This window comes from Bos grunniens, chromosome 7, assembly GCF_055505025.1.
Source record: "Bos grunniens cultivar Pamir isolate PY7600 chromosome 7, Bosgru_T2T1.0, whole genome shotgun sequence".
NCBI lineage: Eukaryota > Metazoa > Chordata > Mammalia > Artiodactyla > Bovidae > Bos > Bos grunniens.
Window position 1 is genome coordinate 59255354 of NC_141171.1, and position 24135 is coordinate 59279488.

The 24135-nt window shown below is 36.8% G+C and overlaps 1 protein-coding gene across 22 annotated transcripts in view; it reads left to right on the plus strand.

Moving 5' to 3' along the window:
• The first annotated feature begins 1275 nt into the window (after nt 1-1275).
• Nucleotides 1276-24135, plus strand: part of SPINK5 (serine peptidase inhibitor Kazal type 5) — an 86914-nt gene continuing 64054 nt past the window's right edge. For 19 of the 22 annotated variants that reach the window (XM_086412241.1, XM_086412242.1, XM_086412243.1 and 16 more), the window contains exons 1-6: nt 1276-1398; nt 2834-2859; nt 6793-6920; nt 8762-8834; nt 18985-19112; nt 20914-20980. In XM_086412241.1, the coding sequence (XP_086268367.1) occupies nt 1344-1398; nt 2834-2859; nt 6793-6920; nt 8762-8834; nt 18985-19112; nt 20914-20980 (477 nt within the window). In that variant the 5' untranslated portion in view covers nt 1276-1343. The remainder of the gene's footprint in view (nt 1399-2833; nt 2860-6792; nt 6921-8761; nt 8835-18984; nt 19113-20913; nt 20981-24135) is intronic. The other 3 variants (XM_086412258.1, XM_086412260.1, XM_086412259.1) reach the window with 1 other exon arrangement.

Consider the following 24135-nt stretch of genomic DNA (forward strand, 5'->3'; position numbering starts at 1 on the left):
CATGACCTCAGCATTGGCTAGCCTTAGATCAGTTTTCTGAAACAATCTTTAAAAGGGCTTTGATCCCATTGAATCCAAAATTTCCTTTCTATAGATTTGGAAATGTATAGAATACCAGAATCCAACCATTTGGCTTTGATTTCAGTCACCTTTGCGTAATTCTCCAGGTGCTTTATTGAATGGAGTAAAATAAACCAGTAGACAAAAGGCATTGCTTATAGAATGGAAGAAGGAACTAAGGAGAAGATACTTTCTCTGGAAAAGTTATCTATTCTTTTAGATATTTTGTTTCTTCTTTACTTCTTGGGAAACTAAATAATGAAGTATTACAGGAGTAAACTTAATCTAAAACTGATTTAAGTGAAAATTTCCAAACAGTAATTTGCAAAGTGATGGACTGTGGAAAGTTAAATCGTGCATCTCTAATGTTTATGATTATGATGTTTGGCTAGCTACAGAAAAAGCTTGCACATTTAAAATGTCTTTCAGATTGAAAAACTTTAAAAGTAGCTGTGTGCAAGCTTTTTTTTTTTTTTTTTTGGTGGAGAATGTGAGTAGCTATGCACAAGTTTCAATTTCACATCTTTCTGCCTTTACTAATGTATAGTGGGTGAAAGCGTATGGAGTTGAAAAAATGTTGAAATTGTGGTCTTCTCTTCCATCTCAATGGTGCGCTTTTGGGAAACTCATAGCTTTTTCTGTTAGTTTCTGTTTCCCCAAGTCTTCAGTGTTTGAATTTTGATAGTTATCCCTTAGGGTCATTTTATAACATATATGAGTCTGTGACACTGAATTGAAACACTCTAGGACAGATGCAGATGGAAGCAAAAGGAACCCTGGGTGCTCTTGCTAGCAGTAGCTTTCTCCAGATGTCTTTAAATCTTTACCTGACTTGTAGGACAACCCATCTGCCTTATTTTCCCCTCCCTTCTCACTTATGAAGGGAACTGAATTAGAAACACATTTGTGTATGAGGAAATGTGTCTAGGGTTGGTGAGAAATTCAGTTCTCATATTGGACTCTGGAGTGTTAAACTTTGAGTTTTGGACATAATCTCTTGCCTTCTAGGGCAGGTATCTTGAAAACACATTAGAACTACTTTAGAAATAGCTTTTGTGCGAATCTGCCACCTTGACAGGATCCTAAAAGATGGAAACTAAATTGATGTGGTATATTAAGTTTAGCATGACCTTGAACAACTGGTTTTGCAGTGTTGGCTGTTGTGGGTGTTACCCACAGTTATATTATAAAAGTGAGCTGCATCTCCACGGCTTCAGTCTTAGAGCACCAGCTGGTGAGCAATGCAAGAAGCAGACTGGTAACCAACTTACATCATCATCAACATGAAGATAACCACAGTGCCAATGCTTCTGACCCTGGCTGTTTGTCTCATACAAGGTGAGCAATTTGCCTATAATCTAAGCCTCTTGCCACACATTCCAAAGCTCTAGGCAGAGACTTCTCTCCCTTCCTCCCTCCTCAGTGTGTGTGTGTGTGTGTGTGTGTGTGTGTGTGTGTGTGTGTGCGTGCGTGCGTGCGCACATGCATGTGTATACAAAACCCTGAACTATCTTGCCAGACATAGAGTTTTGAAGAATTACATATGCAACTTTATAAATAGGGTATCTTTAAAAAGGACATGTAGTGTGAGATAATCTGAATTTTTATCCATCAGAAATTCTTCCATTAATTCAACATTAATTCTGAAAAGCTAATAGAGTCTTCTCCATATTCCCCTCACCAAACATATAAGTTCATAGTGATATGAATTATATATATATACATATTTAGAATATTAAATGCATGAAACATAATTATATGAATTATGTAGACAACAGATATTTAAAACTTAGATGTACTTAATATGTATACTTTAATACTCTACTTATATATAAACATTAAAAAATCAAATTCAATCATCTGGTTTTAAACCAGCATGCTTTCTAGCAAATTTTATTTTTGTGTTTTCAAATCCTAAATGAATTGAAAGTATTTCTTCTACATGGTAAGGGTCTTTCTTCTTTGGGTGCCAGGAGATGATAGGTTTTTGCTTTTGCTATCTGAATTTGAAGGGAACACAGATTACCTAGACTTAACTTGCTGTGAAGTTTTATGTATTTTAAAAGGAAACTTCAGAGATGGAGAGTGAGGAGACTATTATACACAAATGATACCCACTTTCCTAAAATGAGTGTCTTGGTACCAAAAATAGTCTGTTAATGAGAGAGCGTATTAGTCTGTAATTTTAATTTTAATGTTCTGTGACCAATACCTTCATATTAATAATACAGACATATTATACTGATGGGAACTAATAGCTTTGTTAAAAACACAGAAACAGGTGTTTATGAATCAAGGCATAATATTTACCAGATCTCTAAATTTTGTGGCTGTGACGAGGAGACAGTATTACCAGAATCCAGAAAATTTAATTTTATGTACATAGGATATAAACTTTATGCTACACTATTCCTTAAAACTGTGATTGATATATTGGATATGTGTGTTATAATTTTAAAAGAAGCCTACAATACTTTGTTCTGAAAGGATTTTTTAAGAAGTTAGATATTTTGAGGGGGTCAGAAAGTATATGAATATTATTTTTTGAAGAAATTGGCACTTTATGAATGAGAGGTCTTTGTTATTGTATATACTGCTGGTGCAATGCCCTCACTTTACTTGCCATGGTGCATTTTAATGTGTTCAAATCAATTTGTGGTTTTAAAATATATTGTTGTTAAAATAAGCAAGACACTACACTCAGTGGATTGTTCATTTTACTTATTAAATGTTGTACATTCCCTTAACTTTGGTTTCTGTATTTTTGTCCCAGATGCTGCCAGTGAAGATGTAAATCAGGTTAGTCCTGCTTTTTCTGTTCATTGAATTCATTCCAAGATCCCTGAAGAAAAATGTTCTGTGACCAACACCTTCATATTAGTAATACAGACATATTATACTGATGGGCACTAATAGCTTTGTTAAAAACACAGAAACAGGTCTTTATGAATCAAGGCATAAATCACACACACACACACGTCAATGCATTAATGATAACAGAGGTTGGCAAGAGGTTGTCTATCACACTAAAGGAATGCTTTACAATTCCACAAACAAACACATTAGTGAATTACTCTTGTTCAGCTTAATAGCTGAAAAAGTCATGACGCACACAGGAAGCTGAAATAAGTTTTCTTATGATCACTATGCAAAAAGGAATTGTCTATATCGTGTATATATTCAGTGTATATAGTTCATTCAGTACATATTTACTGAGCATTTTTTGTATGTCAGATCCTGTTTGAGGTGCCAGGAATATAAAAACAAAAAAAGAATCCTGCCATCATGGAGTTTACCTTGTAAGGGAAGAAAACAGACAAGGTAGTAAGTAACTTAGCAAAATATACAGTACATTAAATAATGATTAGTGCTAGAAGGATAGAAGATAGGAATTTCTGTGGATGGAAATGGTATCAGTTCTTCTCAATAGTCAACTAAGTTTCCTCTGAGAAGATAGCCTTAGAACAAGGATAGCATAAGATGCAGAGGGAGTGAATCATGAAGATACTTGCAACTCACAGCAGACTGAGCAGAAGCACCTGTGTTTAATTTCTATAGAAATTAAATATTTTTTAATATATTTGAAAGCCACATTGAGAGAGCCAATTATACACACACACACACACATGCATGCACAACTGTGCCATTATTTCAGATTTAAAATATTTCTGGTTATGAAGCAGATATTTACGTCTCTCAAAAATCATGAACATTAGAAGAATAAAATAATACAAAGATTGTTTTCTACACCAAAACTCATAAACATGATTAAAATACTCTTGCTGTATTTTATTAACTTTTTTTAAAAGAAACTTGTTACAGGAATATTCTAGAGAATTCCATTATAGTCTCTGTTATTTCATTGAAGTTTGCTGATTAAAGAGGTTCCGAAACTTCCATTGCATAAGTAGAGTGGGATGATAGGGTAGGAAAAAAGACTGGATTTTTGATAATCAAAGAGCATGCTTGTTTGGATATTTTATACTCAAAAAAAAGCGTATTGTGTAAATCTCTCTGTGCATGAAGAAATATGTTTATTTTTTCAGAGTCTATGATAATGGGTGGTAGTTTCTAGTGCATACTTCAAATTTTGCACTGATATTTCTCATACTGTTAAATTCTTATTTCACTGAAAAGCATTTTAAAAACAGAAATTTAGCCTCCTCTTATGTTGACAAAAGCAAAAAGAATATGAAAAGTGATTATTTATCTGGAAATAATTCAGATCATAGTCTGAATATTTTGTCAGAAATGAAAACTATTGATTTGGTCTTCCTTACAATGCTGGATTTTTTTATTTTCCGAGTTTGGTAGCTCGAGGTCTTTCTAGTACCATAAAACATGTTGAATGTTACAAACATGTGCCAGAGCAGCACAGAAAAGCACCAGAGTGATCTACAAGGATCCTTACTAAATGCTTACATTTGTCATCCCAGAAGGGTAATTACGAAGCCACATCAACCGTGTTGGTGCTTTAACATAGAGCAGGGGTGATACCAGCTCCTGGGGTTTATTCGGATGCCTGGGGAGGAACAATGGAAGACAATGAGACGGGTATCACAGCCAGTGAAAGAAAACAGAAAGAGCTTGGCCCTACAGGGCTCCAGTTTTTCTGAAATAAGTGGAGAAAACACGGAGAGCAACAAACAAAATCGAGCCAAAGACTGGAAATTACATCATGAGTAAACAGTTGCAGGGAAGTCATCTCCCCACCTCAGAACCCCTGATGGTCCAGACCTGTTCCTGTTTCAACCTTCTCTATTATGGTCTTTGGGAAGCTATTTCACTTTTCCCAAAGAAAAATGCAACTGTTTCTTTCAATTTTTATGGACTTTTCCTCTTGCTCAAGAGAATATACTGGATAACCTCATAACTCAGAAAAATAGCACTGAATTCCATCTTTACTGATTACAAACTGTGAACAAATTTCTAAACCTATTTTTTGGGACTCTGTTGTCCATTTGTGTGGGAAAAAAAATAAGAGAAGAGGGTCTTTCTCGGATTTAGGAATTTATCTAATTGTGATATTGGAGAAATCCAATTCAGGAATTATTTTCGTTGACAATGTTCTTTTAGAGTTGACCAATAGAAACTATTTAAAGCTTCATTCTTCATGAATTTTTGTTTCTAGTATGTTCTTTAAGACCTGCCTCACAAGAAATATATATTTATTACAAAGACACCAGGCTCTTCTCTCATTCCATGACAAGAATTTTATTTGGACTTTATAGGTTCAGTTATATCCAGCCAGTTAAGCAGTAACTTGCAACATCAGCATAAAATACTACAGAATCAGAGACCAGACATGGATCTCAAAAGACCTAGTTGTCAGTCTGCTGCCATAAATTGTTATTGTGCTACTCAGATAAAATCACTGGTTGGTGATCATAATCTTAGAGATGTCTTAGTAGGTTACCCTTAGCAAAATTTCCCAGGGCTGGTCTCTGAAATTATGTATTCTTCTTCATCATTAATCATTCTTCATTCTGCAAGTGCTATCACCTGCCTCCCAAGTATAGGATGCTGGGTTAGGTACATCATTGTCCATTAGATGGTAAACACCATTTAGGCCAAGGATCCTTCTGCCTTATTTATTGCTATATCCATGGCACCTAGAAGAGTATAGTATCCTCATAGTGTTTGTTGACTGACTGAATGATTACTATAAAGATATAGGAGGTTGAGTAGAATTCTATAATCAATCCTTTGGAACAGGTGCATTTGTCAGCATTGGATCAAAGGCTTGATTTAATTACTTATGTTTTCTGTTATGAGGATATTGAAGCCTTTTTTCAAAGTCAAAACAAAACAAAATATAGACCAGTGAATTTCCTAAACTAATAGGCAATGTAATATTTTAAATCAGTGCTTTACTAGGTAGTGCAAATGCACCATTAATACTAAGCTCCTAGAAAAAAATTGAGTGTCATATACCCGGCCTTCATTAAATATATTGAGTATCTCAGAGGTTAAAGCGTCTGCCTGCAATGTGGGAGACCTGGGTTCGATCCCTGGGTCAGGAAGATCTCCTGGAGAAGGAAATGGCAACTGACTCCAGTACTTTTGCCTGGAGAATCCCATGGACAAGGAGCCTGGTAGGCTGCAGTCCAAGGGGTCGCAAAGAGCTGGACACGACTTCACTTTTACCTTCACTTTCTAACCTTCTCAGCAACCTTTACATATACCTTTCAATGACAATTATTATTGAACTATGACATTAGACATTTTTATATGTATGAGCTTAGCATATTCCAATAATAAGCGTGGCAACAACAACAGCTATACTAAACAGGAAGAAGAGGTGAGGTAGAGAACCTAATTATTGAATATCTACAAAGTATCAGGCCCTCTTTGAGGGATTTACATGCTTATGATATTTAATCCACACAAAACTTATGAAGCATGTATACTTATAAGTGGGCCTTTGAGAATTTCATTTGCCATGACTATTGGACTTATAAATGAGAACCCTGTCATATAGGCTCAGATTTTTTGACTCCAAGTCCCTTGTTCTTTCCATTTTGCTAATGGTTTTAGATGAATGCTTTTAGATGAATTTTCAATCTCCAACTGGCAATCCAGATTCATTATTTTTATTTGTATTATCTGTATCAAGTTGAGTGAATGTCTTCCATACAAAGAGGGTAGTGGTTATGAAATAACACTGTTCTTAGAAGGTAAAACTTGCTGTGATGAGGTTTCTGTAAACACTTTTTTCATATTTTTCCTAAGGAAACATGCAGTGAATATCGAGTATTGATGAAAAATGGAAAACTGTTCTGTTCCCAAGATAAAAAATCTTTTCAAAGTCCTGATGGAATAATGTTTGTCAACAAATGTGCTATGTGCAAAATGATATTGTGAGTAAAGTTTATCTTTCTTTCAATTGTTTTGAATTACCACTATTCTGTGAACTCAATATATTTTTATTTTCTGTCACGTATATTTTTCTGAATCTCAGTTGGTAAATAATAATGCTCAGCAGATGATACCTTTTGTCAAGTAAAGTTGGATAAATGCCTCCCACCCACAAAGATTTTAATAAGCACTTATGGTGTTTCAAAATATCCCAGAGGACTCAGTATCAGTACCTTATGTAGTACTTAATAGTCTTTTGAGGATGTGGTTCCAAGTTGAGTTTTCTTACCTTGGGAGAAAATGATTCTTGGGCCTGTTAAGACCTGACACTGTTGTATCCCTGAGAATGATGTGATAGCCAACCAGGAGAAGCAGGATATAGCCTGACTCTGGGAGCTCCCAGTAGGGCTTTAGACCTCTAGGATTATGCTAGCATGAAAGGACTCTAGAATCGATTGTGGCTTCCAACTGCCTGCAACACAGAATTAATATCCTGGAAGTTTACTGACACCTTTGCAATGCTTCCTAACTTGATTTCCTTCTCTCCAGTGACACCCAAAAAAAGTTTGGGTTGGAAAAGGAAAACCCTCAAATCAAAGAAACTTAATTTACTTTTGAACAGGGAATCCATTCTCAGTTTCTGACCGTCAAAACTTCAACTCTGGTACCAAGACAACACTAAGCTAACCCATTGAAGATAATTATAACTGGTAATGTGTCAAGGGATTTTATCTGACATACTTATTAATATTGGGATAACAAAGCTCTGATCACATATGCTTCTAATGAAGACATTTTGGAAGATGAAGGAAGGCAGGGCAAAATTTAGGGAGGGGAGACTCCCAGGGCAAGCTGAAGAATCCTTAGTCTTTTGAAAGCTGACTGTAAACCAGTAGGTATATTACTTACTAAAGAGTTTTCTACTTGTTAACATAAGATGTTTAGATAGGAGACTGAAACTATGAGTAAAATAAATTTATTGAAAAATAAAACAAAAATACAATGCCTTTAAATATGCAAGGCAGGTTATTTATCACTTTGAAGTCACTCAGTCAATTATTATGTTACTTATGTAAATTACATTGAGATAAACTTGGAAACCTGGAAAGAAGGAGACTGCATGAGGCATTAAGGTTTTCTTTAAATTGCTCAGTGTGCTCTGTGGGTCCTTAAGAGGCTGGAGCCTAAGACCAAGACAGGCAAGCAGATTTGGGGTTGATGTGAATACAGCCTTTCAAAGAGAGCCTTCTGAAAATAGTACAAGTGGCTTTTAGAGCTGGTGACCATCTGGATGTTGGCAGTATTTATGGTGGGTAGTGTGTTGTGCCAGAGAAGGCAGTGGCACCCCACTCCAGTACTCTTGCCTGGAAAATCCCATGGACGGAGGAGCCTGGTAGGCTCCAGTCCATGGGGTCGCTAAGAGTCAGACACGACTGAGTGACTTCACTTTCACTTTTCACTTTCCTGCATTGGAGAAGGAAATGGCAACCCACTCCAGTGTTCTTGCCTGGAGAATCCCATGGACAGAGGAGCCTGGTGGGCTGCCGTCTGTGGGGTTGCACAGAGTCGGACACGACTGAAGAGACTTGGCAGCAGCAGCAGCAGCAGTGTGCTGTGCAGTTAACAATAGAGATTGTTGCCTTCAATAGGAATACATTTAAGATGGATGTATTTCAGTACTCAGGAGAAGTCTGTGGTATCTGTGGTCAATTCTGGACATACTTCCATTTCTGACAAGCTAGACTGGGCTGAGAACAGCCAAAATTCAGTTTACCATGTATGATGTTAGTCCTAAAAATTGGGCAAGCATGTCTGAGCTATTCTATTCTTTGCTATCTTCCAGGGAAAAAGAAGCAAAATCCCAGAAAAGGTACAGGCTTTTAACAAGAGCCTCCAGGGCTACTGCCCCAGGAAAGGTGAGACTGTTTTGAGTCAACTTGTCTTACTTGCTTTGGAGATCACATTCAACTCTATTCAGATCTGTTTATTTCCTTATTACTAGGTCATCACCTGTTGTAAAGCCAGCTACTTAGAAGGGAGGGAACAGGGCTTAGTCCAGGGGTGGGCTAAATATGTGGTACCGCTTGTCCATAGGCCCAACCCATGACCCAACTCTCTGAAAACATTCTGGGCACTAACAGATGTAAGAGTAAACCAGTGTGGTGACTGCCTTGCATGGTCATTTCTCATTCCTACTATCCTGTCTCGGTTCCAACAAGGCCTTCATGGGACTATAGAACTAAGTTCAAGTCTCAGAATTTGGACAATTTATGTATCTCTGGGTCTCAGTTTATTCGCTTTTGATATGGAACATGGGTCAAATGAGAATCTAAATTTAAAAGGTCAGCTACAGTGTTTAACATGTGTTAGCAGGCATGTGACTCATTTCCTTTCTCTTTTCCTCTGAACATATTTTCTAATACTTGGAGATTTCCTCTAATTCAAGTAGACTGGCTTGTTTATATCTATTTTGCAAATTGGAATTCAGGCTAATATTTGTTGGAGAAAACTGTTCTGTGGTAAAATTTTAAAAAATTAAATAAAATGAAAAAACTATACAGATGCAACCCAACACACAACCACTTCCCTTTATACATAATTTTTCCATGATACAAAAATTTTTATTTGTATAAAAAAATAAAAATTCTAAGCCCTGATTGGGCAAAGTCTCTGGCTGGCCTACAATATCTCACAATAAGGTATTGATGAAGCTGGAGCTATCACAAGGTGTTCTGACAACTAGTCATATTATTCCAGGTCTCCTATGTAGCTTCTTCTCCAATATCTTCTTTCTCTTCCTCCTCTCATGCCTCTGACACATAACCAAAATGATCAGTCAAGGAAGGCACACCCAAATTACCTTAATATCCCTGGTCTAACCAAGCTAACATCTTCCTTGTCAGTGTTACTCAGGACTGTCTGAGCACCTCAGCTTCCACAATAGACCTGGTCAACCAAAGTCTTTGCCTGGGCTCAAACGGTCTCACTTTTACAACAATGACACAGTCACCATGCAACTGATCAATAACTACAAACTCTGAGGAAAAGGGGGCTGCTTTTATGCTCCCCAAATCTGTGAGGGTCAGAAAGGTTTACTTGATTTTTCAAATCTGCCTTTCGTTGTCACATGTAGAGAGAGGCTTATAATGTAAAATCCATTCTCCTCCTCCTCCTCTTTTTTCTTCATGAAAAGCATATATATCAATGGTGCTTTAAAAAATTCAAAATACAAGTAAGTGACAAAAATCCCCCAAATACACCACACACACACACACACACACACACACACACACACACACATATATCATTTTTAATGCTACTGTTTTAAAACATTACTAGTGATATGTTTTCATACACAGACATATATTTGCTGAATTTTAAAATAAGAGCTTTAAGAAAATTCTAGAATATCGAAACAATATACTTCTCTGTTATCATTTTATGCCTGAATTATAATTTTGACCTCTCAATAACGTTCTTATGGTTACATATTTTGCTACCTAGGAAATGATTTACTTATAAATGAAGGCAGTTAATATTTGGCTGTGTGCCTTAAAGTAATTTCCTTCTAGATTTTTACATGTCTGTGAATAGATTAATGCAACTATACATTTTTATTGTTGCTATTTTTCTCCTCACTATAAAAGAAAACAATCTACTCTCTCTGTTTAGATTTCTCCCATCAAAAATTAACCCTGCCTCTTACTCTCAGAGTAAGATGCTCTACCTGTTCAAGAAAGTTTCTCCTACAGACATCCTCTCTCTTGCACCATCAATCTATTCTTCATTAGTGTATCTGTCATTCTTTAACCTTATAATTCTGATATCCATTCCATCAACAAGACTTGTTGGTTTTGCCTCCAACTAATATTTCAATTTGACTCCTTTTCATGATTTTCATTCCTACCACCCAAGTTTTCTGAACTTGCATAATTTCTAAGCATAACATCTTTGGTCTATGTAGAAACTTTTGTTTTTTAATTGATCATTTCATTCATTCAGTATTTCTCATTGATTTAGGTTGCCAGCTTTCTAGTATATTAAGTAGGGTTACATGTATGTGTTTCAGAGTTCCTTATTTGTTCATATTAGTTCATTTCTTTAATAACTAATAATGCAATTCCTCTTTCTCAGTTTTTCAAAGTTGACTTACCTATGCACAGGAAATACATTTTCCACATGAATATTTGAAATAAAGAAATTTACTAAGTTTATTAAAAAATCAAACGAGTTTGGGAACTCGAGATAGTTCAGGCTACAGAGAATTTATAAATTAATTTGCATAAAATTGACTTTTTACAATAGTAACTTGCCTACGCGAAAGGCATAGAATATCATATCATTAATTCATGTAATTTTTGTGGCTTCCCTGGTGGCTCAGAGGTTAAAGTGTCTGCCTGCAATGCGGGAGACCCAGGTTCGATCCCTGGATTGGGAAGATCCCCTGGAGAAGGAAATGGCAACCCGCTCCAGTATTCTTGCCTGGAGAATCCCATCGACGGAGGAGCCTGGTAGGCTACAGTCCATGGGGTTGCAAAGAGTCAGACATGACTGAGCAACTTCACTTTATGAAATCCAAAAAATATTCTCCACAGGTATTTTTATGTTTTTGCTAAGACTTAGAAAATTGGCAATTTTACTGCTCTTTTGAGTGGTATTTTTGTTATTTATGGTATTTATACCTGATTATTGTTGGCATAGACAAATTCTATTGATTTCTATAAGTTGATCTCATATTAAAAACCTTTATGATACCTTGTTAATTATTATTTTTTACATGTTAATTCTCTTGTATTTTTCTTGGAAGCTGATCACATCATCTGTAAATAATAGAAGTTCTGTAACTTTTCAATTTTGTTACTTTATTTCTTTTTCTTTCATCATTGGCAATAATCTAGAGTTCATACAGTAGTTCAACAGTAGCAATGATAATGAACTTCAAACTGCCCTTTCTTGTTGTGAAGTTGCTCAGTCGTGTCTGACTCTTTGCAACCCCATGGACTGTAGCCTGCCAGGGTCCTCCGTTCATGGGATTTTCCAGACAAGAATACTGGAGTGGGTTGCCATTTCCTTCTCCAGAGGATCTTCCCGATCCAGGGATCGAACCTGGGTCTCCCACTTGTAGGCAGACGCTTTTACTGTCTGAGCACTAGGGAAGTCCTTAAGATAGCCCTTTCTCGGCCCATCTTAAATGCTATATATCTATAAAGTTTCTCCATTATATATAATGTTTACTATAGGTTTTTTTTTTTTTTCTGTAAACTTTAATAAGTTTAGAAGTTCCTTTCTGTTTTTATTCTTCTCAATATGTTTTACTCATTATCACATGCCTTCTTGGCAACTATTGAAATAATTTTACAATTTTTCTCTTTCAATCAATTAATATAATACATTTCTGGATAACCACACTGATGCTAAATCATTATTTTCTCAGAGTAAATCATACTAATCACATTGCATTTTTAGTACACTGTTGAATTTGCATTGTTAATATTTAGAAAATTTGAAGCTATTTTTATAAGTGAAATGAGTCTCTACTTTTCCCTTTTAATTATTCTCATGTGGTTGGGAATCAATGTAAAATTACCCTGAGGGGTGGCACTTCAAACTATTGCTGAATCAGGAGTTCAGCAAATTCCCTCCCCAAGGAACAACAATAATGCTACCCAAAATTGAGTAAAATAACCACTTTAGCACTCTAGAAATTGACCAGCAGCCTATGTTAATCTGATAATCAGTTATGTTTTAAAAACTGTTGAACTTTGGATAAGAATGATGGGAGTCTATGGTCCTCTTGCTTAATAATAATCACATCTCACCCCCATGGCTTGGTTGATACGAAGGGTCTACCAAAGAAGAGAAGACTGTGGATCAGTAACTGCATCGCCAATGTTGAAAGGGGTTTATTGAATTTGGAGTTGTGGGAAACTGTCATATCCAGAGATATTTTTGGTTGCTCCAGTGAGGAGAAAGATCTTAGGGCTGTAGCAGTAAGCATATTTCTGGCTAAGTCTTCATAAAGGGGCAGCAGAGGCTAAAAGGGACTAAGCAATTCAAAGTCCTGGCCAATCATGAAGCTATGGGCAAGCACTTACAAGACACAAGAATATCCTCAAGAAAAGCAAATGCTGAGGCAGATATAAAAATAGCCTGAGTTTTTAATATTCTCCCATACATACATAGGTCCTTCTGTGGAGGATGAAAACTTTACTGGCTTTGAGAAGTTTGTGCATAAACTGTGTCCAATCATTGGCCTGCTGCTAAGTTACGCAGATCTAGGGAGAAGCAGCTCTGAGACTGCATTAAAAAAGAATTAGTAGGAGACTTCTCTGGTGGTCCAGTGGCTGGGAATCTGTGCTTCCAGTGCCGGGGGCCCTGATTCAATCCCTGGTCTGGGAGCTACATCCCACCTGCCGTGGCTGAGAGTCTGTATGCTGCAACCAAGAATCCTCATGCTGAAAGTAGGAGCGCGTACCACAACTAAAGATCCCTCATGCTGCAATGAAGATTGAAGATCCTGTGTGCTCCAGCTGGGACTGGGCACAGCCAAATAAATAAATAAAAGCAAATGTTAAAAAATTAGGAAACTTGAAGATAGATTAATAAAGTTTAACAGAAGTAGTACAGAAGGAAAAAAATATTGACCAAAAATGTACAGAGTCGCAGAGCCCTTGAGACAAGTATATCAATACATGTGAAACAGGGATGTCAGAAATAAAAGAGGGAGACTGGATAGAAAAGTTATTTGAAGAAAAAAATGGCTTAAAATGTATCAAATTACTGGGCTTCCCTGAGAGCTCAGTTGATAAAGAATCTGCCTGCAATGCAGGAGACACTGGTTTGATTCCTGGGTTGGGAAGATCCCCTGGAGAAGGGAAGGCTACCCACTCCAGTATTCTGGGCTGGAGAATTCCATGGACTGTGTAGTCCATGGGGTTGCAAAGAGTTGGACACGACTGAGTGACTTTCACTTCATGTATCAAATTGGATGAAAAAATTAATCTTTATAGTCAAGGATTTCAACAAATTATAAATAGGATAAAGGAGATTTACAGCTAGGCTCAGGCTTCCCTGGTGGCTCAGTGGTAAATAATCTGCCTGCCTATACAGCAGATTTGAGTTCCATCCCTGGGTTGGGAAGATCCCCTGGAGAAGAAAATGCAACTCAATTCAGTATTCTTGACTGGAAAATTCCATGGACAGAGGAGCCTGGCCGGCTACAGTCCATGGGGTCACAAAAGACTCAGACATGACTTATGATTAAACAGTACCTCCACCACCACCTAGGCTCCTCATGATGAAAATGCTGAGATCAAGAAAGAATTTTAAAAGAAGCAAAAGAAAAAACAATGCATTATATATACAGGTTATAATTGATGACTGGCTTGTCATTTAAAATAATGAGGTTCAGAAGGCAATGGAATGAGATGCTCAAAGTGCTGAAAGAAAAAAAAAATGTTAACCAATATTCTATATCCACAAAAATTATCCTGTAAAATTAAGTCAAAATAAAGATATTCCCATATCAATGAAATCTGAGAGAATTTGTTGCCTACAGATTTTACAAGTAATAATATAGTTCTTTAGAAAAACGAATGACCACCAGATGATAACCTGGAATTATACAAAGAAATAAACAGCACTAGAAATGGTAAATATGGTATACTCTATAAATATATGTTGCTTATTTTCACCTAGCTTCTTTTGAAGATATTACATACAGCAATGATTATAATGCTGTTTTACTGGGTGTACAAATATTATATAACATATATAATAGTTATAGTACAAAAAGGGATAGAGGAAATAGAGCTACAATTAGGGCAAAGTTTCTATATTTTACTAAAATTAAGTATTCATTGGTAGTAAATTGTGATCAGTTAGGATGCTTATTATAATCACCAGAGTAACCAATCAGAAGTGACATGTATACCTCCAATTAAAAATAAATTAAAAAAAAGAAATGACATGTATAATAAATACATAAAATCAACATGAGAATAAAAGAGACACACTAGTAATATTTAACCCAAAATAAGGCAGTAGTAGACGAATAAAGAAGTAAAAAGAACAAGAGTGTATTGAAAACAAATAGAAACATAGCATATATAGATACTATCCTATGAATAATTATATTAAGTGAAATGGTTTTGACATCCCAATAAAAAAGGCTGAGATTGTTATATGCTAAGAAAAAAAAGCAACTGTGCCTCTAGTACATACTCCTTGAATTCAAAGTTTTAGAAAAATGGATTTTAAAGCTATTTGAACTGGGGCATTCTGGGGAGAGAATATCTTAGACTAACATATCTGCTGCTGCTAAGTCACTTCAGTCGTGTCCGACTCTGTGCGACCCCATAGACGACAGCCCACCAGGCTCCCCCGTCCCTGGGATTCTCCAGGCAAGAACACTGGAGTGGGTTGCCATTTCCTTCTCCAATGCATGAAAGTGAAAAATGAAAGTGAAGTCGCTCAGTCGTTCCCAACTGTGGGGTGCCATTGCCTTCTCCGAGACTAATATATCAGTTAATATTTATTCATCTGTTCAACTTTCCTCCTGCTTATTATCCCAGTGTAGATATTTTATATGAGTTTTATAGCCATGTCTCCATTTTGATATCCATACAGATACTCACAGTATGCTTCAACTGTGTTTCTCAATGTTGATACAATTATTTCTAATATCATTGTGCATGGGTGCTAAGTCGCTATCCTTAAACTGTTATCCTCTCTTTCATCAGTTGTACTAGAAACTATAACCTTAGATTTTTAAAAGAGCATTAATTCGCTTTTGGCTACGCTGGGTCTTCATCGCTCTGTGGACTTTTCTCTAGCTGCGCTGAGCAGGGGCTCACCCCTCAGTTGCAGCGCGTGGCTTCTCTTGAACACAGGCGCCAGGTTACCTGTGCTTTAGTAGTTTACTACTGAGCCACCAGAGAAGCCCAACATTAGCTTTATATTAATTTTCTCTGTAGTTTCTGTTCTTTATGTCATTCATTCCTATTTATGTCTGCTCTGCTGCTCATTTTACAATGAGCTGAGCAATACTTTGGTCTTTAAATTTTCCTTTTTTAAATTTCATGACAAGGGTATTTGAAGGTATCGGTAATCATCTACCTCAGATTTACTCCTGAAGTGTTTTCCTGTGTCATTCTTTGCCAGTCATTTCTTAATTTTCCTCCCTCCCAAAGTTATTTAGTAATACATTATTTGATTTTCAAATATGCGATAATTTTTCCATTTAAAATTAACCTTTAATGTGATTGAATTATGTCTAAAGTGCATAGGCCATTTGACATTGATCCTCTGGAATTTCATAAAACTTTGTGGCCTGATAAATATTCTGCTTTTATAAATGTTTTATATGTTCTGAAAAAATTGTTTATTTTCTGTTTCTTGGATGTAATTTTCTATTAAAATCTAATAACTTAAACATCTTAATTTTTTCCTTTGATATGTCAGTTTCTGAGAAGTGTGTGTTAAAACCTCTAATATCAGTTATTGATTTATGTAATGATTACATTCTATTGCTTATTGTTTGACATATTTAGAACCTATATTATTGAATATATGCTCATGATTATTATGCTTTCTCATTATTTTCTTCCCTTATGTAATGTCCTTCTTTGTTATCTATGATGCATTTTGGACTAAATTCTATATATTAAGTATTATTATTGTTGCTTCTGCTCTCTTCTTAGTTACTTTTCTTATCCTATTATATTTGTGTATTTTTCAACTTTAATTTTTTTTAGTAATTTTTTTTCTGCTAAAGTGAGCTAGAAAATATTCATGGCCAAGCTTCACCCTCTGCCTCTCCTGGTGAGTGTCAGGAGAGGACAAGGGATAAGTGCCAGAGCTGAAGGTTCTAGAACCAGCGTTGCTAACTCTAGTTTGCTGCCTCTTGACCAGGTCAGGAATCCACCTGTAAGCTCTCAGAAATTGTCAGCATCAGGAAGAGGTGTTCTCTGTGGGCTGTGATCCACCAGCCCTTGGAGTTTGGAGGAGGAGGTGGAGGTGGAGTAGTAAATGCTTGCACCTGTTCTCACCACCTCCCAGCTGGGCTTTTCATCTGCCCATCACCCTGCCGACACTTGTGACTTAGTATCTGCTGTTGAGTTCATTGGTGAAGGGGCAGAGGAGGGATGGCCCCAAGCTAATTGCTTGGGTCCTTATCCCCTTGCTTCTTCAGTTTCTCCAGAAATAATTTGTGAGAGAAAATCAACAGCTTTTCTTCATGCTCCTGCTTTTTCCTTATGTTCCAGCAACACTTCTCTTCCCTCTGCTCCTTAAGCAGGAGAATCTAGTTCCTATCCCCAGTCCTTTGCAATTCTCCACGCCTGGAATGTTCTTCCCAAGGATCTTTAATGCCTGGCTCCTGCTCATGAATCTCATCTCACAGTAAATGTTACCTTTGCAGAAAGATCTGTCTCGACACTATATTTAAAACAGCCACCGTCTGGACGCTACATTTCATAGCACTTACTATAACTTAACGTTGTTGTGTTCACTGGCTATCTTGTCCCATTAGAATGTAAATCCCTTGGAGTTTGTATTCCATTTCTCTTTTGTGCTATGCTAGGGTCATAGTCTAGTGGAATACCTAGAGACTAGTAAATATATAATTGGTTTTGAGGAATAAATGAACCACCAAATGAATAACATACCACATATGGCCATGGCTTATCCTGTTTTCTCTCTATTTTTAACTTCTTCCTAAACATTCGACATGAAGATTGGGCTATGTTTAAAGATTTTCTTTTCTAGTTTAAATTCTTTTTCCTTTTTAATTGTCTTCTAGGAGAGTTCCTCAGTGTAATCTTCTGGTTCACAAGTGTATTTTACATTTGTGTCTGTGCTACTTTTATCTTTGGTATTATGTGGCATACTAGGGCATAGGACCATATTCTACGTTTTCAAATCTATAATTAAAACATTTTGTTATAACAATAATGACAACAATTTTTTTGATAAATGTCAGAATGGGGGGAAACACGGGGGGACTGACTTTGAAAAGAAAGAAGATGCTCTCTTCTTCCTTCTTTGATGGAGGTGTTTGGAAAGAACGAATTCTTGCTGCACCTGAAGTAGAATACTGCTTATATAGATGAAAAGCAACTGATAGCTCCTGAAACTGGAGTGGATTACTTTGGTAGTTAGACCTTTCATCTCTATTTCTGCTTTCTATGAAGAGAAGAGAAAAGAAAAGGAGGGAAGGAGGGAAAGAAAGGAAGCTACATGTGTTGTACAAAGGGATCTACTTCAGCTACTGAACCTGAGTAGAAAGCCCTGTCCCTGACAGTCAGGATCTCAGGCAGATTACTCAACCACACTTTACCAGTGTTTCCATATCTACAACGAGAATTGGACCACATACCATCTTTTGATGCTAAAATTCTGTGAGCCTGTGATAACAGGGGAAGTGAGTGAGTGCCTCGTACACCTCACACTTGATTTTTTATAGTGGGATGATTTTCCCGAGTCAAAGTCTGGTGACCTTCCAATATGCAAGTGCAGCACCTGAGGTTACCTCCACCGAGACATTTAACACGTTGTATTTTTTTTTTCCTCAGATTCATTTAAACTATATTTTTTTCATTTTTTAAAATTGAAGTACAGTTGATTTACAATGTTGTATCAGTTTTTTCTTCTGTACACCAAAGTGATTCAGATACACACACACATTGCTTTTAATATTCTTTTCCATTATGGTTTATCATAGGATACTCAATACAGTTCTCTGCAGCACACTGTATTTTAAAAGTCTCTTTGTATCACCCAGTAGATTGTGAACGAGTTCAGGGCGAGGACTGTGTTCTAACTTGGTTCTAGCACATCACAGGCTATCCACGTTTACTAACAAATGAATAAACAAGTAAATGAGCTCTATAGTTAACCATGTGAATTACACAGCACTTAATGACCTGCTTCTACACACTGGCACTGCTCCAGGTAGCTAGTGTGTCCTGGGCAGAGGGCCACTGGGCTCTATAAAATTTCTGAAGGCAGTGTTGTAAGCATTACCATCAGGATGGTAAATGTCACGTTCCTTTCTCTGTTCTTCAGGATATATGTAGTGATTTTCGGCCTTATGTGAGGGATGGAAGACTTGGATGCACGAGGGAAAATGATCCAGTTCTTGGTCCTGACGGAAGGACGCACGGCAACAAGTGTGCAATGTGCGCTGAGCTTTTGTAAGTATCCTCACCCCCTCGCAGGCTCGCAGGTGAGTCTGTTGAGAATGCACTTGGTTGCTGTTCTGAGAACCACCCCACAGAGCAAGAAAGTCCTTTTCCTGAAGCATGTTATCCTTGATCTTTATAGGGTGAAATGGTCCCTGCTTCCACAGTGTCTTCTCTTTCTATTTCATATTATCTGATAATGTTTCTTAAAGGGAGTGGATAAAGTGGTTGTACTAGTTATCTAATTCAAGACTGTTAATTTCTTTAATTATAATGACTTAAATGCATAGTGTTGTTTAAGGCACAATATTTCAAAATTTAAAAGGTGCTCTCTTCTGGAATAATCTAAATAAGTAATTTGACATGCACTGCTTTATTCAGGCATGTGTAGATACTCTTTCTGAAAATGGCAGTTGAAAATAATTATGTCGTGCGCCTAAATGTATTAGTTGTATAAAAGGTGGGGTGGGCTTTGTGAAAGGGAAGAACTCTTGGGTTAATCTTTCTCTCAGTGCCTGATGCTACTCTGAACACTGAGCCCCAGATATGAATAAGATCCAGGTAGTCTTTAATATTCTGGCTGTTAAACAAAGCACAGACTCTCTAATCTGTGTGTTAGAAAGCCTTAAATGCTCTGCTTACATTGTTGGATCTTTAAGATCACGACAGGGAAAGACTCAACAGATTAAAGAACTTTGCACCTGTCTTTGGAAATCACAGTATGCTACTGTAGAATTCAGGCCTTCCCTGGTAACTCAGCTGGTAAAGAATCTGCCTGCAACGCAGGAGACCCAGGTTCAATTCCTGGGCCAAGAAGATCCCCTGGGGAAGGGATAGGCTATCCACTCCAGTATTCTTGGGTATCCCTGGTGGCTCACACTGTAAAGAATCCGCCTGCAATGCAGGAGACCTGGGTTCGATCCCTGGGTTGAGAAGATCCCCTGGAGAAGGGCATGGCAACCCACTCCAGTATTCTTGCCTGGAGAATCCCAATCGATAGAGGAGCCTGATGGGCTACAGTCCATGGGGTCGCAAACAGTCAGACATGATTGAGCAGACTAAGCACAGCACATTGTGGATTTCAAGGGCGTGTCCTCTCAGGTTTACAAAGCAGAGACTAACTGGTTTCCAGACAGGAAATCATCCTCATTTCCACTTTCTTATCTACAAGGCATGTACTTTTAGTGCTCAAACCTGCCCTAATTCTGTGATTTTGTGTTTCTTTTCATTCCCTAGCTAAAAAAGAGAATTTGACCTCCTTGACTCCTGGTTTGTTTCTTGCTCCATAGAACTAAGATAGTCATGCCTATTTCTAAGATAAGATTGCAATTATATAATAGATCTGAAAGGATTTCCAAGCTTTGTTCAATGTAACTTTTTAGTGACAAGGGTGCTTCTACATGAAGACAAACAAATGCTTTACAAGGTATAAAAAGCTATACATAAGGGTGTGTTTGACAACATGTACTTCAGATGCTTAGTTCGGTTTCACGCTTGTCACAGGATTGTTTTAAAGCTCTTGGTTCTGCTTGTTAAAGCAAGTTTTCCTGACAGTCTTATGTTTGTCAATCAAGTAGCCACACCCATCCAGTTTTACAGAACAAAGCTTCTAATTGACTGTCAGTGAGTTAGTTTCACACCCACCCTTATCTCTGGCAATTTTCTGGCTCAAACATTTGAGACAGGGGAAAGCTTGTCTCATGTAAGTGGATGGGTTTAGCAAGCTAGAGCACAGGGTATAGAACTGCTTAGCACAGAACTGGACATTGAAAATCTGATACAGTCATAAATCAATCAACTGTTTTCTTAACAGCTTAAAAGAAGCTGAAGAAAATGCCAAGCGAGAAAATGAAACTAGAATTCGACGTAGTGCTGAAAAGGTAAATTTCTCATCAACATAATTTAGTTCCTGTGGACATAAATATTAACTTACATTTGAACCTTTAAGGTAATTCAGTAATGTCACTGTCCATTATTATATTGAGCTTTTTTCCTTAAAGTTCCCCAAGTTGAATTCCTGCTATACTACTCCTAGAATAATCTTCCTAGTATATTAATCATTAGATTCAACTTTAAAATAGCTTTTCCCACCTAAAGCTCAAAATGTGCAATTTCTGTCCTTGCTTAAAAAAAAAAGACAAAATTTATACAAATTAAATACTATTTCATTTCCACCAGTCTTCTCTTTGACTTAAATTACTTTTGCTTTGACTAGGTTAGTTTAAAAAGCAATATAATATAAATTTGACAGAAATAACTTTAAAACAATTCCAGAGTCTTTTAAACAGTATATTCACTGGTGTCTTTGTATAATCCTACTAATGCAAGTTAGTTATTCATTTTTCCATTATGGTTATTATGTTCAGAGAGGCCTGCATTTATAAAGGTCATGCTTCTAATTAAACAAAAACTTCAAATACTGATATTGTGGTTTTTAAAATACCTTTAAAATTAAGGATTTTTCAAATTATTTGATGATTTAGCTTTTCAATCTAATATAAAAAAATTATTCTTTTTGTTAATTGAATACTCATTGTAGGTAACGTAGCCTGGATTTCTTAAATCACCAAGGTTATTAAACCTTACTGTCAATGAAAATGATGGTAGTTATTTTGGTAATAAGGTTCCCTGGTGGCTCAGTGGTAAAAAAGCCACCTGCCAATGCAGAAGACATGAGTTCAATCCCTGTGTTGGGAAGGTCCCCTGGAGAAGGAAATGCCAACCTACTCCAGTATTCTTGCCTGGAGAATTCCCATGGACAGAGGAGCCTAGCAGGCTACAGTCCATGGGGTCACAAAGAGTCAGACATGACTGAGTGACCAAACAACAACCAAGTCTTTTGCTGAAAAGTGAGGACACTTGAGTTTTAGTCCTGCTCTGAGTGTGTCAAACTGAGCAACTCATCTCTTCTGTCCATGTCTCAATTTTCTTATTAGTAACATATGGAGGCTGGGTAAATGATTTCAATCGCACCCTCCTGTTGGATTCCAATTCTGTGTCCTGTGCTCTTTTGCGCTAATATAAGGATACTATTTTTGTGGATTGTAGGGCCTGTATTTTCCTAAAGGGACATGCAGGTCCAATTCTTGGTAGTTAAGCGCTGAACTTCCACTTCATAATGCAATTCAATGAATCAAATGTCCCACCCTAAATAGGGCACTCAGAGTTTAAGAAACACAGAACACTCATAATTATCAATACTTTGTTCAACACTCACTGAGATTGCAAAAACACTTCTTTTGTGGTGGTTGTTAAATGTCAGTTTAACACTTTGGGTCACCTTGTGAGATCAATATTGCATTACTTCATCAACAGACAGTTCCTTTTCCCTTGTCTTTCATCCTGTCTCAGCTACTTTTCCTTCTTTTACTCTCAATGGCTGGGGTCATTGTTTTGATGGGGTCATTAGATGTGATTTTGTTGAATGGGACTGCATTAGAGTGATGGCTCAATATTTACCCCATGATTAACCTGTCAGTGGGTTGATCACACAGTATGTCTTTAGAATCTCCTTGGATGAATCATAACTTATAAACTGAAATTATCATTGTTTCTTTTATGGGAACCATTGAGCATTAATTTTATTACTATGCTATGATTATCAGATGACAGTCTTCTGTGTCTGTATTCCTAGATTGTTACAATCAGGAAGTTGAGAGCATACCTATTACTCCTCCAAAAACAAGTATCTTCTCATTAGATTCTCTTTTAAAGTATCCTAGTGAAATGTGAGTTATTTTTTCAAAATTAGAGAATACTAGATCTAGGAAAGGTCCTAAAGAGCAGCTATTCTGAAAACCTCCTTTGTGTTGGTAGTGAGACTGAAGTCTCAAAGGTGAGGGGACTTTGCTATGGTTTCCCAGTGAGTTAGAGCCACAGTTTAATTTCACTTCTGACTCCAAATCACATTCTTTTATTAAATAAGGCTTTTAATTGAAGTATAATTAACATACGGTGTCACATTAGTTTCAGGTATGCGTCATAGTGATTCGATATATACATATATATGCCAAAATAGTTTTATTTAATTATATATATTATAAATATATAAAAAGTTTAAAATATATATTTATTCCAAAACATAACTTATATATATCATTATTCATATATACATATATATATGCCCTCACCAAATAGAATTTTATATATATATATGTACACACATATATATACACACACATATATATATTTATGTGTATACATTTATGGCCCTCATCTAATAGAATTTTGAAAACACAGAGAGAAATACTGAAAATACTGAAAAATACTGAAAGCATCAATCAGGAAATTTGTGGATATAGACTTCTTCCAAATTTGGGGATTAAGTCGCAACCTTCTTAGGTTTTCTAAATAGATATATCTACTACTGTGGTGTTGGAGAAGACTTTTGAGAGTCCCTTGGACTGCAAGGAGATCCAACCAGTCCATTCTGAAGGAGATCAGCCCTGGGATTTCTTTGGAAGGAATGATGCTAAAGCTGAAACTCCAGTACTTTGGCCACCTCATGTGAAGAGTTGACTCATTGGAAAAGACTCTGATGCTGGGAGGGATTGGGGGCAGGAGGAGAAGGGGACGACAGAGGATGAGATGGCTGGATGGCATCACTGACTCGATAGATGTGAATCTGAGTGAACTCCGGGAGTTGGTGATGGACAGGGAGGCCTGGCGTGCTGCAATTCATGGGGTTGCAAAGAGTGGGACACGACTGAGTAACTGAACTGAACTGAACTACTGTGGGCAAGAATCCCTTAGAAGATATGGAATAGCCCTCTTAGTCAGCAAGAGTCCAAAATGCAGTACTTGGGTACAATCTCAGAAACCACAGAATGATCTCAGTTCATTTCCAAGGCAAACCATTCAATGTCCTAGTAATCCAAGTATATACCCCAACCACTAATGCTGAAGAAGCTTAAGTTAAACAGTTCTATGAAGACCTACAAGACCTTCTAGAACTAATACCAAAAAAAAAAAAAATATATATATATATATATATATATATATATATGTATGTCCTTTTCATCCTAGGGGATTGGAA